At 47.4% G+C, this 13,038-nt stretch overlaps 1 protein-coding gene across 8 annotated transcripts in view; it reads right to left on the bottom strand.

Moving 5' to 3' along the window:
• The window catches only part of PRRC2B (proline rich coiled-coil 2B), a 46,542-nt gene that overhangs the window by 10,312 nt on the left and 23,192 nt on the right, over positions 1-13,038 (bottom strand). For 7 of the 8 annotated variants that reach the window (XR_005628744.1, XR_005628745.1, XR_005628746.1 and 4 more), the window contains exons 14-25: positions 10,487-10,691; positions 9,532-9,751; positions 6,744-8,807; positions 6,418-6,617; positions 5,604-5,749; positions 5,015-5,156; positions 4,324-4,403; positions 3,448-3,639; positions 3,114-3,308; positions 2,602-2,688; positions 1,584-1,688; positions 898-1,090 (exon numbers count right to left, since the gene is read on the bottom strand). Coding sequence is in view for 5 of the 8 variants with exons in the window: in XM_039720005.1 (XP_039575939.1) it covers positions 898-1,090; positions 1,584-1,688; positions 2,602-2,688; positions 3,114-3,308; positions 3,448-3,639; positions 4,324-4,403; positions 5,015-5,156; positions 5,604-5,749; positions 6,418-6,617; positions 6,744-8,807; positions 9,532-9,751; positions 10,487-10,691 (3,829 nt within the window). In the remaining 3 variants the exon portion in view is untranslated. The remainder of the gene's footprint in view (positions 1-897; positions 1,091-1,583; positions 1,689-2,601; positions 2,689-3,113; positions 3,309-3,447; positions 3,640-4,323; positions 4,404-5,014; positions 5,157-5,603; positions 5,750-6,417; positions 6,618-6,743; positions 8,808-9,531; positions 9,752-10,486; positions 10,692-13,038) is intronic. The other variant, XM_039720007.1, reaches the window with a different exon arrangement.

Raw genomic sequence — 13,038 nt, 5'->3', positions numbered from 1 at the left:
CTCTGAACTAAATGCCAGAAATCTGCTCTGCAATCATCTCATCTCTGCAGCTAAGACAGATAGAAGAGCAAACACAGCATTTAAGGCCTTGACACATGAGATCTAAAAGCCATATTCAACCCAAGGGTGGCACCAATCAGTAACTGCTGTGCCACTCCTGTGCTTTTGTGCAGACATGAACCACAGGATTAAGCAGCAAGATTAGGGTGGGTGAGGAAGGAAATCACCTGACTTGGAACAATCTGTTTACCAAGTGAAAGCTAGTAACAGAGTCACCACACATTTCACTCTGTTCTTGAAGTGAGACATGAGAAAGACAGTGCATACATGAGAAGCCCTCTGGGACCCAGGAATCATCCCATGGAGACAATCCCAGTACATTTCCTCTTTTCAGATGCTCTCCCTAATTACACACACTAACACTGAGTTAAGCTTTTCTTTTAACTAAAAGACAGCAACACCTTCTCTCCCAGAGTTCAGTGAGCTATAAGCCAGTTGCTGTTTTGCTAAAAGCAAAAGGTGCTCAGAACCTGTGGCTTCAAAGGCAAAACAAGCAGAGAATGGCTGACAATGATACTGGGACTGTTGAAGCCTCTCAGCCATAGGTCATTTCCCTTCTATTCTACTGGGCACACTGTAAAGGGTAAAGCAAGATCTACTGAGACATCAGAGACTTGCCACTACACAGGGAAAGCTGTCTATTAAACTTCCACCAGTCACATTCTTCTAAGTGGGGAGACAGTCCCCCTTTCTGCCTTGCCTGAGTTGTTGAGGATCTGTCAAACACCAGCTACTCTGCAAAGAAGCTCTTCTCACCATGCTCTCATCTAAGAGAACCAGAGGATGACTCCCAGATAACAATCAGACAATGCAAATGCTGCTGCAGGTTGCAGGTACCTGGAATAGATGCAGAAGGTGCTACAGATGCCACAGGCATAGGAGGCATAGAAACTCCACCAAAAGAGCTGTAGCTGACACCATTGGAAGCTCCAACACTGGAAGGAGGCTGGATGCCTGAGCCTGCACCTCCTGGGGAGTTCTGTTCTGGTAAACTCGGAGAGTTTTCCCAAGCTTTACGAGCAGACTCCATCTATGGAAACAAGGAACAATAACTACAGACAGTTCAAATGGGGAGGACATTACCAAAGCCTACAGGTCCCAGATCAGGGGGTTCTACAACAATTTCTAAAGGACAAGAATCCTTCACATATATTCAAATCTCTTGGTATTTGCTGAGCTTCTCGGGTTTGGGATGGAGGTGAGTTTTGGTTTGGTTTATTTGGTTTTGTTGTTGCTCTTGTTTGTACACTTGGGTGGGTTTTGTTTGGATTTTCCCTCCCGCTTCCCAGGATCCCTGAGCAGCCAACTTGCTCAGTACTGAAATAGGAAAGCTCTGTTGCACTTGGTTTTACAACTGGCAAAGACTTACTGTGTTCAGGACTTAAAACACACCTCTGCACTCATGTTGAACACCACATATGCACAACTTCTACAAAAGCTAATTAAAATTTAGCAATACCTAACACAATACTCTGGGAAAGATCTCCCCACAGAAGGTATCCACACACCTTCAGCTTCCTTACCTTAAGAGTAAGGTCTGCAGTGGGGAAGGACATGGGGTTCAGGCCGATGCAGCGCTGGAGGTGATGATCCCTTCTCAGGATGGGAATGGACTGTGTTAACCCTGCCTGAGGGGAGAGTCAGAAAAGGTGAATATTTGTGAACTCTTAGGAGAATGGTATGAGCCACTAAGGCTGACAGAGCTCCACTAAGTCCACATCAAAGAATTCAGTCCCCAATGGTACTGCAGGAGCCAAGTACCATGTTCATCTAGGGCTCATTCTGCTCTTGCAATAAAGGAAGCTTTGGTTATGTGCAGAGACACTCCTCCATGCTGAACTATACCAGCTTCCTCCTAAACATCAGTTTGATCCAATAACTTCCATTTGCAGAAGAGTTCTCCTTCCTGTCCCATATATAGAAACTACTTAAGTTTCAGACAAAATCTGTTTCTGAAAAAAACACCCTATGAGACAAATCTCCAAAATCAAAACCAGACAGCCTACAAACTTGAAGACATTTCAAAAGCAGCTTTGTGTGTGTCTCACTTTGCTGTCTACAGCTGAGCTACCAGCTGGGCTTTCAGTGTGCTCAGTCTTTCAGAGAATAATGAAATACCCAGATGGCTGGAATAAGCTGAGAAACCTCCAAAAAGCCTGACCACCATGTTACAGTTTTCTGCCTTGCTGGGACAGGTGAAACCTTCTGAGGAAGCTGGGCACTCTGGGTCTAAATATGCCACCATCTGGACCATGGCCATGTCCAACACTAGTGTGTCTCAGGGGAAGAGACTGGCCATCTCAGAGATGGCTTCACACAGGTCACAATGCCAATGAACCTGCTCTCTACATCACTTCTGAGTTTGTGACATTCATTTTACCACAGTATCTTGAGATTTCCATTTTGGATTTCAGTGACATGTGCTGCCTAAGCATGAAATATGAAGTCAGATGCAAACATGCTTGCTCTCTTTGGAAGCACCTGAGGTTTACCTAAGGAGTATCTCCACTGAATCAATGTCAAAAGAAAAAAAATACTTACATTACTGGCCAAGGCATCCTGCAATTTGGTGACAGGGTTAGCTGCAGTGCCAGAGGCAGAACCAGGTGGCAAGCTGAAGTCAGAGTCCTGAAAAAGCAAAACACATAAAATTTAAATCCAGGTCCATGGGTCACCCCTCTGCTTTTCATGGTTAATGACTCTAGCCTGAATTATGACACTACAAACTAAAGACTGATCTCCAGTAAGCCTTGCTGGAAACAGAAAACACTTCTCAGCACCCAGCAGCAGGCAACCCCCAGAGGCACACAAAAGCTTGGCCATGATTTTGTCCCTCACCTCTGTTACCACCCCAGCTGGTCCTTGGGACAGTATTTCCAAGTGGATACTAAATGTTTGCCAGGACATCCTGGTACCTGGTCTGTGTCAGTAATGAAATCTAAGGCAAACCTACAGCTGGAAGCTTCCTCTAAATAATCCTTCTTCCTCAAACCACTTTTCATGCCTCAACAAGATCAAATCACCAAGAAGATAAAATTAAATTCAATCCTCACTTTAGGATTTACTCCAAATTCAATGGGTGGCACAGGAAGTACAGAATCCACGTGAATTTCCACCCCATTAACAGGGGGAATATTCCCTTCCAGCCGTTCCGTTCCCTCCGAACCCTTTCTGTTTTTCAGGGAGCGTTCGTTGCCGATTGGTCCAGGCTTGTGTTCCTTGTTCTGTCCTGAGCCTTGATCTGAATCCTTAACAGGAAAGCAGAGAGGCTGAGACACAAAGACCGAATAACCCAACCTCAAGCCTTAAAAATGCTATCAAGAACAACACAACCACTTCACAACATCTCTCACTCTGTGCTCTGGCTTGGCTGCGAATCCAGATTACCTTTTTATCAGTTTGCTTCTGCACTTGCTCCTTCTGGCAGTCAGGCTTTGAGTCCACCAGGCCAGCCCCATTCATCTCCTCTGGTTTGAGGGTGCCATATGGAGAACTGCGCTGGGAGGAGGTCGCGGAGGATTCCCGAGACTCCGCGCTCAAGTCAATGCCACTATCCCCCTGGCTGCCTTTAAAGCCCTGCTATGCAAAGCACGAAATGTGTTAAAGCCCCGGACTCCGACCCAGCACCACCGAGGAAAAAACATCCCAGAAAACAGCAAGACCACGTCCCTTTTCAAATCACCATCCTGGTTAACTGCAAAGGAGTTGGGCCTGACCTGCAGCACCCCTTGGCTGCTCCTTCAGCTCTACACAGCCCTGAGACAGGTGAACTGATGCACCAAGCAATGCTCCAGAGTAAGGAAATGTGTCCATAGAACAACTAGGCTAAGACTGCCAAACTCACTTCACATGGAACCCAATCCAAATCTGAACTCTTAGTGTCCAGATATGAACTATTCAGGAACTCCTCTGCCTTCCCTGCGTTAAGGCTACACGCTGCCCACATGCACAAGGCACGAAGCACCTAAGGGATTCCACCCTCCTCAACCACAGTGTGCACCCAGTGATGAGCATAACCCTGGAACAGCTCTATCACACAGTTACTCCAGATTTATACCCACACACACCAAGCACTGCTTGGTTCTTTTGGTCAAGATTTGAACAACGTCAAGCTCAAATTAAAACTGCAAAGAGACAGTTTAAAATGGCACAAGCAGAGCTGAGAGTCACTAAGCACAGATGGAGCAATGAGAAGCATAAAAGCCACCTGCATTAATACTTTATACATACAATACCTTGAAGAGCACCTTAGGAGCCACTTACCTCAGTGCTGGACTCAGTACCATTAAAGGTATTTACAGGCTTGCTCCAGGAATCACTGCCAGGAGACTGAACGGAAAGTGCTGGAAGAGAATGGAGGGCAGGGTTCAGCTGCTTGAAACACAGCTATGAGCACACCCTGTACATATTACACCATCAACCTTCCATTTCTAGACATGAGAAAGAGTATTTTCACCACCTCAGAATATTAAGTGTTGCCCAGACATCTGAGACATGATGCAGCAGAGAACACAGGGTATGAGGAGTGAGAGTAGAGAACAGGGAAGAGATTTCTTAGGCAACATAACAACAAGAGAAAGACAGGTCAGAGAGAAACAAGGGAGGCACTAGCTGTTCAGGACTAGAGATGAGAAAATGAAGGAAAGCAAAATAAGAAAGAGTCTCAAGTAGATCCAGCCCAAGCAGCTATAAGATGCTGTATAGTAGGATCTTGATGTGAAACAAAGACCCAAGAAGCAGATTAGGAGACTGACATGGCCAGCAACAGGAGCAGGATGGCTGAACAGCAGAGCTTAGAACAGAGGCTACTCCACATGTCTGCCAGCTCCCCGCCCACTCCCAGCATCAGACAGGAGAGGGTTGCCTCCTCTGAACCATGGACCCCATCCTTGCTGCACATCCCAGAGGACTCCAGCTCTGTGAAACCCTTTGGAACAATCAGACTCAAGCCTACCTGGGCTGTTGCTCTCCCAGATCTCTGTGCCCAGGCTGTTTCCAGACACTGTTACATCACCCTGCTCCAAGCACAGGCTGTTCTGCTTCTTAGCAAACCGTGGTGGAATGCGCGACTGAAGGACGCGGGCCTTGGCTGGTGCCTGTGACAGGAAAGGCACAGGTGTCAGGCTGGGAGGTTCCCCCAGTCTAACAGAGCTGGAGAGAGCTGCTTTTTGCAGTGTGAGGTTTTCTTCTGGCAAAAACACAGTCAGAGTGCAGAGTCCTGCACTGCTCCTGCTGCCCAATATCCCACCAACTACAGCCAGCAGCTGGCTTAGAGAGCCAAGCTGCTTTGGATGAAGACCATTCTAGAAACTTAACTCCCAATTAGCAATTCTGCTGCAAGCCAAGAACAGTCAGAAATCAAACTCTTCTTTTCAGACCAGCGGCCCTAAATAAGTTTCTGGGGCCCAAGACAGGATCTGTACTACTTTGGCACTGTCAACTATACGTTTTTCTGTTCATACAAACCCTTTCTGGGGCCCTGTTTCTCTGATGGCAATGCAATCCATGGAACAGATCCAACTTTTGTGCCTCCCATTCCTCACCTGAGCAGCCTGTTCCTTCTTCCTTCGCTCCTCTTCCAGCAAACGACGCTGCTTTTTGGTAAGAACCTCAATGAAGCCTTCCCCTGCCATGGAACCAACTTCATTCTCTTCTGCTGTGTTCGACACCCGATTATCAATGATGGTACCTGAACAAAGCACACAGAGAATACAGTGCACATGTGTGTGCATATAAAGCCTTGTAGTTGCAATAATTTAAACAGTGCAGTCCAAAGAGGATCCATGCCACAGTAAGTTCACCTAGCAACACAGCAGCTACCTTTAGAAAACAAAATCACAGTCTGCTGACATCTACCAGCCACTTTATCTCACAGGACTTTGCTGTCTCCTCTGTTTCAAGATGAGCACACTTCAGCCAGAGGAGCTGTGTGATAACTCAGGTAACTGTCTTTTCAGAGATACTAATTTCTTGCCTCTTTGCCATTAGCTCAGCCTTAAATTCTCCACTCTGGATGCTCCCTCAACTTCCTTCACACAACATAAATTTTAAGCTTAAAATACATTAGCATCTTAGAGAGAAATACAGAAATATTCTCCTAAACACAAACTTTCTATAGAAGAAACGTAAGAGACACTGTCAGATCAGGCTGAGATGTTTGCATTTAAAATTTAACAACAATTTTACCTTCCATTTTTGTATTTAGATACACAAGAATTTTCTTGTTTCTTTAAATAAATGGGGAAAAAAAAAGTCCCTAACCTGATATTAAAAATTACACTGGATAGAATCAGTCTGGCTTTAATCAGTCAGCCATATGTTATCCTCTTAAAGAAACAAATGAATCAAGATACTCACTTCCATAACTCAGTTCAAACTGTGACAAGGCCTCTCCCTTCTCACTTGCTCTTTGTGCAGTGGATTTGTGCTCCTTTTCAGGCTTTTTACCTGGCCCCTCAGCACTCTCCGAGTTCACATGGGAGGCCCTATCCAAGCTATAAATGGAGTGGCTGCTCCCACCACTGGTGTTGCCAAGGCCTCCTCCTTCTTCTGGAGACCTACACAGAAAGAAGGGAAAGGATTTAGTTTTGTCAGAATGCAAATAGGAGTGACAAGAAGAAAATGCATGGGGTGCATGTCCACTCCAACATCTGCATATACCACAGATGAGAAAACAACTTTACCTTTTGCTCTTTATCAGGGTCCCATTCTGCTGGCTCTCGTATCTGGAAGCTGCTCCCACACCAGTCCTGACAGACTGCTCTGCAAACCCTGCTGGCTCAGCCTTGCGGCTCTGCCTGTCCACCAGTGGCCTCTGGCTTGAGAAGCTCCTCTTTGCCAGCTCCCGCTTCTCTCCCAAGCTCCCAGTGCCAAGGCCACCTTCCAGCTGGCCCTCACTCTCTGGAGCTCCATCTCTTCTCTCCCGCCGCTCGCTGAAGTCACTGCTCTCAGATGCTGTTTCCCACTCCTCATTGGCATGGTCTGAAGAGTTTTGGTAGGACAGCTCAGGAGAGCGTCTGCCCGACATGCTGCTCTTCTCTGCAGTGCCCAGTTTGGGTCTGCCTGGCCACTGGCCGGGTAGCAGATTATTGCCTCCCTCCTCGGGGTTCCACTGCCCGACTGATTCCCGCTCCTGCCTGAGGCGCCTGAACCGTGGGGGTTTGTCCTGGCGAGGAGGACGCCGCCTCCTGAAGGGCCTGTTCTCTATGTTCTCCTGATCTGCTGAGTAATCCTCCTGGAAAAAGTGCCTTTTGTCATCCAGATGACTCTCATCAAAAACCCGGCTGGAGAAGGAATCCGTGTGTTTGTAAGAATCCTGAATGTAGTCCCTGTCAGACTGCTGCCTGCTCCCAAAAGTGTCTGATGGAGATGTGTGGTTGTAGTCTTGCCACCCTCCTCCCCCACTCCTGCCTTGCCACTGGGTGGGCTCCTTACCCATGAACCCCCTTCGCCCATAGCCAGAGTTGCTCAGTCTTGGTGGCAGTGATCTCCCAAAGGCTCTTGGAGCCCTCATCTTAGGATCCAGGCTATTGTGATCATCTGAATAGATTTTGTTGGACCTCCAAGACTCTTTGAAGTCTCCCTTTTTCAAATCACTGTCCTCCCTGTCCAGCACAGAGCCTTCATTGCTGTTCTCAGAGCCCCTCTGCCGGCGACGCTTGGGGAGCTCCTCGTACTCTGACCCTTCACTGTGTGTCTCGCTGGCAATCCGGCGCCTTGGCTTGCCTCTGGGGAAATCCTCTGGCTGGTTGAACTCCCGGAGCCCTCGGCCCCGGCTGCTCCTCTGGTTATTGTTGTAGACCCCCCTGCTGCTCACAACCGTGCCTCGGCCTCTGAAGGTGAACTCTCTGAAGCCTCTCCCTCGCCCACGCCCTTGACCTCTCCCACCAAAGGCTTGCTCCTCATCAATGAAGATCCAGTTGTTTCTTTTTGTGGGAGGGAGATCACTGCTCTCCCTGGATAGTTTGCTCTCCCAGGTTCTTTCTGGCTTCTCTTCTTCTTCCTCCTCCTCTTCTTCCTCTTGAGACTTCTCAGCCTCTCGTGCAAGGCTGGCTTGGGAAGAACCTTTGTCATCCAGCAGGTAACGCGTGGAGTTCAGCAAGGCAGCAGAGTCATCTGACTCATTTTCTACCTTCTGAACAGCTGCCTTCTCCTTCAGCGGGCGTGAGCTGTCCTCTCCCTCCAGTTTAACCTTCTCCATCTCCTTCTCCTTCTCTTCCACCTTGAGGGCTTTCAGGACTGGTTTTTTAATGGGACCTGACCTCCGTGTCCTCCCCATTTGCTCCTGGGGCTGCCCGCTGGTGTTGCGGCTCTCAGGAGCCCACTCTGCTGTCTCTTCAGGGGCCTGCTTGGTACTGGCTCCTTCTTTCTTCCAGGGGTCAGCACTGAAGGACTGCTCATCCCGGGGTACTTCTTCAGCAACTTCTGCTGCTGTCTCTGCAGGTTTCTGATGGTGGCTGATATCCCAACCGTTATATTCAGGCTTCTTCTCTGCTTGGATAAAATCAGGCTCCAGGGGTGAACACCTCAGGTTTGCATGGCGGCTGCCAGCAGGACAGGCTTCTTGCACACTCTCCTGGTGCTGGAACAAGAGATCCTGGCCTATCCTCTGAGAAGACAGGCAGCTGTCAAAGTCTGCTTGGGCCTTCTTGTCAAAAGCATTCAAGTACTCCTCCCCTCTCTCCTCAAAGAGATCACGCTGAGTGCTCAGACTCTCCGGCCTTCCAGAAGCAGAGTAACTTTCATTCCTGAGAATGAAACAAAGGAAAAAATGTCAGGTAATGCAGAACACAGGACATCTCCAAGGGCCCAGGCTGGATACAAGAGGTGAAAAGAAATAAACTGAGGTTTATGGTAAACCATGAGGCAATTGACCTATAAATACCAAAATGCTGGGCAGAGCTACTGTAGCCCCAGGCTGTACTGCCTGGTTTGTTAAATCAATGCATGATAAAGAAAACAGTTCCTATGATGGGCAGCAAACTTAAGAAATTATTTAACCAACTATGTGGAGATCAGAAAACAAATAATTGGTTTTAGAATGTCCAAACAAAGTAGGAGACAAACTAGCAAGCATCAGAATTTTTCACTCATTGTTTTTTTATATAGGGCCCCCTCTCCCTCCAAACAGCTGGTCAGACAGAAAACTTCTGAATAACCTAGTCTGTAAACACTAAGGAGTGTAAGGGTGCTCCCAGATCAGAACCTGGGCCTGTTCACAGACATCTTTCAGGCCAGCTCTACACCTGCTTTTCAGCAGATGGCTTACAAGAGCACCTCCCATCCCAGCATGCATGAGGACGGGAATTCTACACTCACCTGCGTCTGTAAACACTAAGGAGTGTAAGGGTGCTCCCAGATGAGTACCTGGGCCTGTCTTTCAGGCCAGCTCTACACCTGCTTTTCAGCAGATGGCTTACAAGAGCACCTCCCATCCCAGCATGCATGAGGACAGGGGAATTCTGCACTCACCTGGCATGCAGCCCCTCCATGCTCATGTTGTCAGCCTGTTTCTGATGTGACAAGGAGTATCCTTTGCTCTGCAGGGAGGTGTAGCTGTCCTGGCCCCACACTGGCACAGGATCCAAGGGAGCAGTCTTCCTCTCTGCCTGCCCTGCCTGACAGTTCTGATCTTCAGACCGACAGCTGCTCGCACTGATGGAGTCCTGCTGAATCATGGGCTTCATAATTCCTGCTCACAACAGAGTTCATGCCATTAGCACCAGGATTTCACAGACAAGAAGAATTTAACAATCTCCTAGCTTAACTTCCCTTCCTTCTCAGGCAGTAGGTGACTGCAGCCATGGAAACCTCCCTTGTAAAGGGGAGTGTGTGCTTGGAAAATGCACAGCTGGGAAATGCACCTGGAGTGACACAGAAGATGACACAGCTCTCAGAGCCCAGCCCACACAGACACTACACAGCATCACTGGCTTGGGATCAAGCAATTCACCAAGTCCAGGGAATGATTTATACATCCTCATGTTTACACCTCTGCAGATTAGGACAAGAGAGGAAGGTGCAAAGTGCAAACAGTTCAGGAATTACAGGGGTAGGGTTTCCCTATCCCACAAAGAGGTCTATTAAGATTTCACATGATTACAGTATCTCCAAAACTTATCCTTCTCCTCCAACAGGCAAGATCAGTGGATCTGCTACCCTCTCCTCCAAGGGGCAAGATCAGTCACATCCACCAAGGTCACAAAGCAGTCAAGAGAAGGTCTCCCACTGCAGTGCAGAGAATGGATAGACACCTGTCTACATGTCCTCCCTGCCAGTCTCCCACCACTTCCTACTGCAATCCCTTCTCATCCCCAGAGAAGGGATGCCAGCCAGAACGCAAAGTGTGCACAGAGGTTAAGACACACAGCGAATTTCCAGATGTGAACCAACTCAACAGCCAAGATAAACACGGAGAACACCTCACCTGAAGGGTGAAGGGCTGAAGGGTAGAAATCCACGGGGGTGCGACTCTGGGCCATGCGAGGGTCCATGTAGGATGGCATCATCATCCAGCGGGGATCGAAGCCCAGCATCTGCGGGTGCGGCGGGTAGAACGTCCTCTGGGGGTGGGAGTGGGATGGGGGAGGATAGACCTGCTGCTGCCAGTGCTGCATCTTGTACAGCTGCTCCTGCAGGGAACAGGATGGGCCATTGGACACGGCTGTGGTGCCAGCAATCACACTGATGTACTGGTCAGCCAAAGGAAAACGCATGCCATCCATCAAAAGATCAATCTCTAATCAGATGGGAGGGTGGAGCAGACAGGGGTAATTCACTACCAGCTGGGAATGTGGCAGTTGTTATTCTGTAAATACCGAGCAGCCAGGCTATCACACCACTGTGGGCCAGGCTATGTGGCCAAACAAAACTGATCAGCTTTAAGACCACAATTTGCATCTTCTCAACACTCCTACGAACACAGGACAACTTCCTGTCAAACACCACTTCATAACTGGAACCAAACACTTTAGAAGATGTTGCATTTTTCAGGAAATGCATCTTTAATTTATTTAGTGTGTAGATGTATTAGTTCCACCCCTGTCAGGTTAACAGATTAGACAAAAACAACTTAAATCACATTAAAAGAGCTATTAATATTTTACAGTGTTTCCTGGGCATCCCTCAGAGACAGGCTGGCACTTGCAGGTTGTTTCCCCATCTCCCACACAGCCAGTCCACCTTCCCTCAGCCGAGGACTGTCATGATGTTAATTTGATTTGACATTTAACTTTTGCTGAAGGTCCAAAAATAATATATATTTGAAAGGAGTTTTGCATACTGAAGAAAGTTTTCAAACACTGAACAGCTCCAATTAACATCAAATGCATCTACTTACCTGCCGAATGTGCCACCACATTTTTCTGCTAAACTTACAACAGTGTCAGATACTGTAACTGTTATTAAAAAAGCCAATCCCCAACTGCAGAGCAAAAGAGACACCTTTAAATCTGAATCTGACACATCATTACAGCAGGGAAGGCTCTGATAAATGCAGATTATATCTACATTACCTAGTCCTCTGGTACCTTGGAGAAAATATTTCCTTCACAATACCAATACTTTTGCACTTTATTCTTTTCATGGAGCTACCAAAGCAGCAATACAAGCCAGCCAAAACATGCACTGCCTCATACATACTACTCAATACATACATACATACAACATGCACTGCCTCATACTTACTACAATACTCATACATAATAAGAGGATAAGAGGAAAATAAAATAAAACTTCATGTTCTTCCACTACTGATGACCTGTGGTATTATTAGCATGACAGCAAAGACAACCAATTCTTTTTAGTTTAAGAGCATCTCTTTTCAAGAGTAACATTAGGCAGCATTTGCTGCTGTACATCTGAATCATGAAAATGTCAACTGCCGAGCAATGAGCACGGGGAACATCCATAAAAGAGCAATTACTGAGCAAAAGCCAATTGTGAGCTCTTCACTAAGATCTGCAGCAGCATTGATGATATCCCATTTCAAGTGGTTATTTTATGAAGAATGGCAATTAACTTTGCATTATCTGAAGCCTGAATACTCTGTCCCTGGGTTTGACTCTGCTGCTACAGAGGCTCACTGCATCTGGCAGCAAAGCTGCATGGCACGTATGGCACATACAGCACTGAAAGGTCAGGCAAGAGCCAAGAAGCACAAAGCAGCTCAGCTGATGTCTCAGTGCCCCAGAAGAGTTTTCAATGCCACAAAAATGAAACATTTAAGACCAAACATTTTTATGGTGCGATGAAAACAATGATCTCAAAGAGCCTCACAGAAAAAATCCAAGTAGGTTTTAGATGAGAGCATAGCAAAGGACCAGCCCTCTGCAAAGGCAGGAGGTGGAATGAGAAGTGTGCCACTCCAGAACTCCCTCCAAGCCCAGAAGCAGGAGCTTGCCAAACTAAGCACAGTTTGCCCCTGGCAAGCAAATGGCTGCTCATATCTACAATGTAAGGACACAGCAAGTGCTGAGTGAAATGGAAGCAGCTGAACCCCAAGAGTTTCCCTTTCCCCTTCCCCTGTCCTGTGTATTCAGGCACTGCAGCAGTGCTGAAGAACAGCAGCTCATCTTGTGCCAAAGAGTAAAAAGACATGTTCATTAGGTTCAAGGAACAGAACCTCCCCTGGGCCAGGCCAAGGGAGGTTGAGAGAGTCACTCACATGCCCGTGGTTTTGGATGTGGGAACATCCGCAGCTTCTCCTGCTCATGAACATTTGCAAACCAGAGCTCTGCCACAAACCACACAGTCCTAAGAGTTCCAGCTGTCAGGAGATGCCCAGACAACCGTGCAAGACAAGTCAACATTTCTGACAGCAGTGTATTTTTCTCCCAGGCAAGTGACAAACCTGGCAGAGCCCTATTCCTTGTACCTATCACAGGGTACAAGGAAAACTCATGTAGCATACAGAGAGCCTTTCTACCCAATCAGACAGGACATTTGCATGATGAGAAGTACTGAAAAAGGCCAGGGTAA

Source organism: Passer montanus, unplaced genomic scaffold (genome assembly GCF_014805655.1).
Source record: "Passer montanus isolate IOZ18808 unplaced genomic scaffold, ASM1480565v1 scaffold43, whole genome shotgun sequence".
Lineage (NCBI taxonomy): Eukaryota > Metazoa > Chordata > Aves > Passeriformes > Passeridae > Passer > Passer montanus.
Note: the sequence above shows the minus strand (reverse complement) of the source record. Positions and strands in the feature narration are given on the sequence as shown.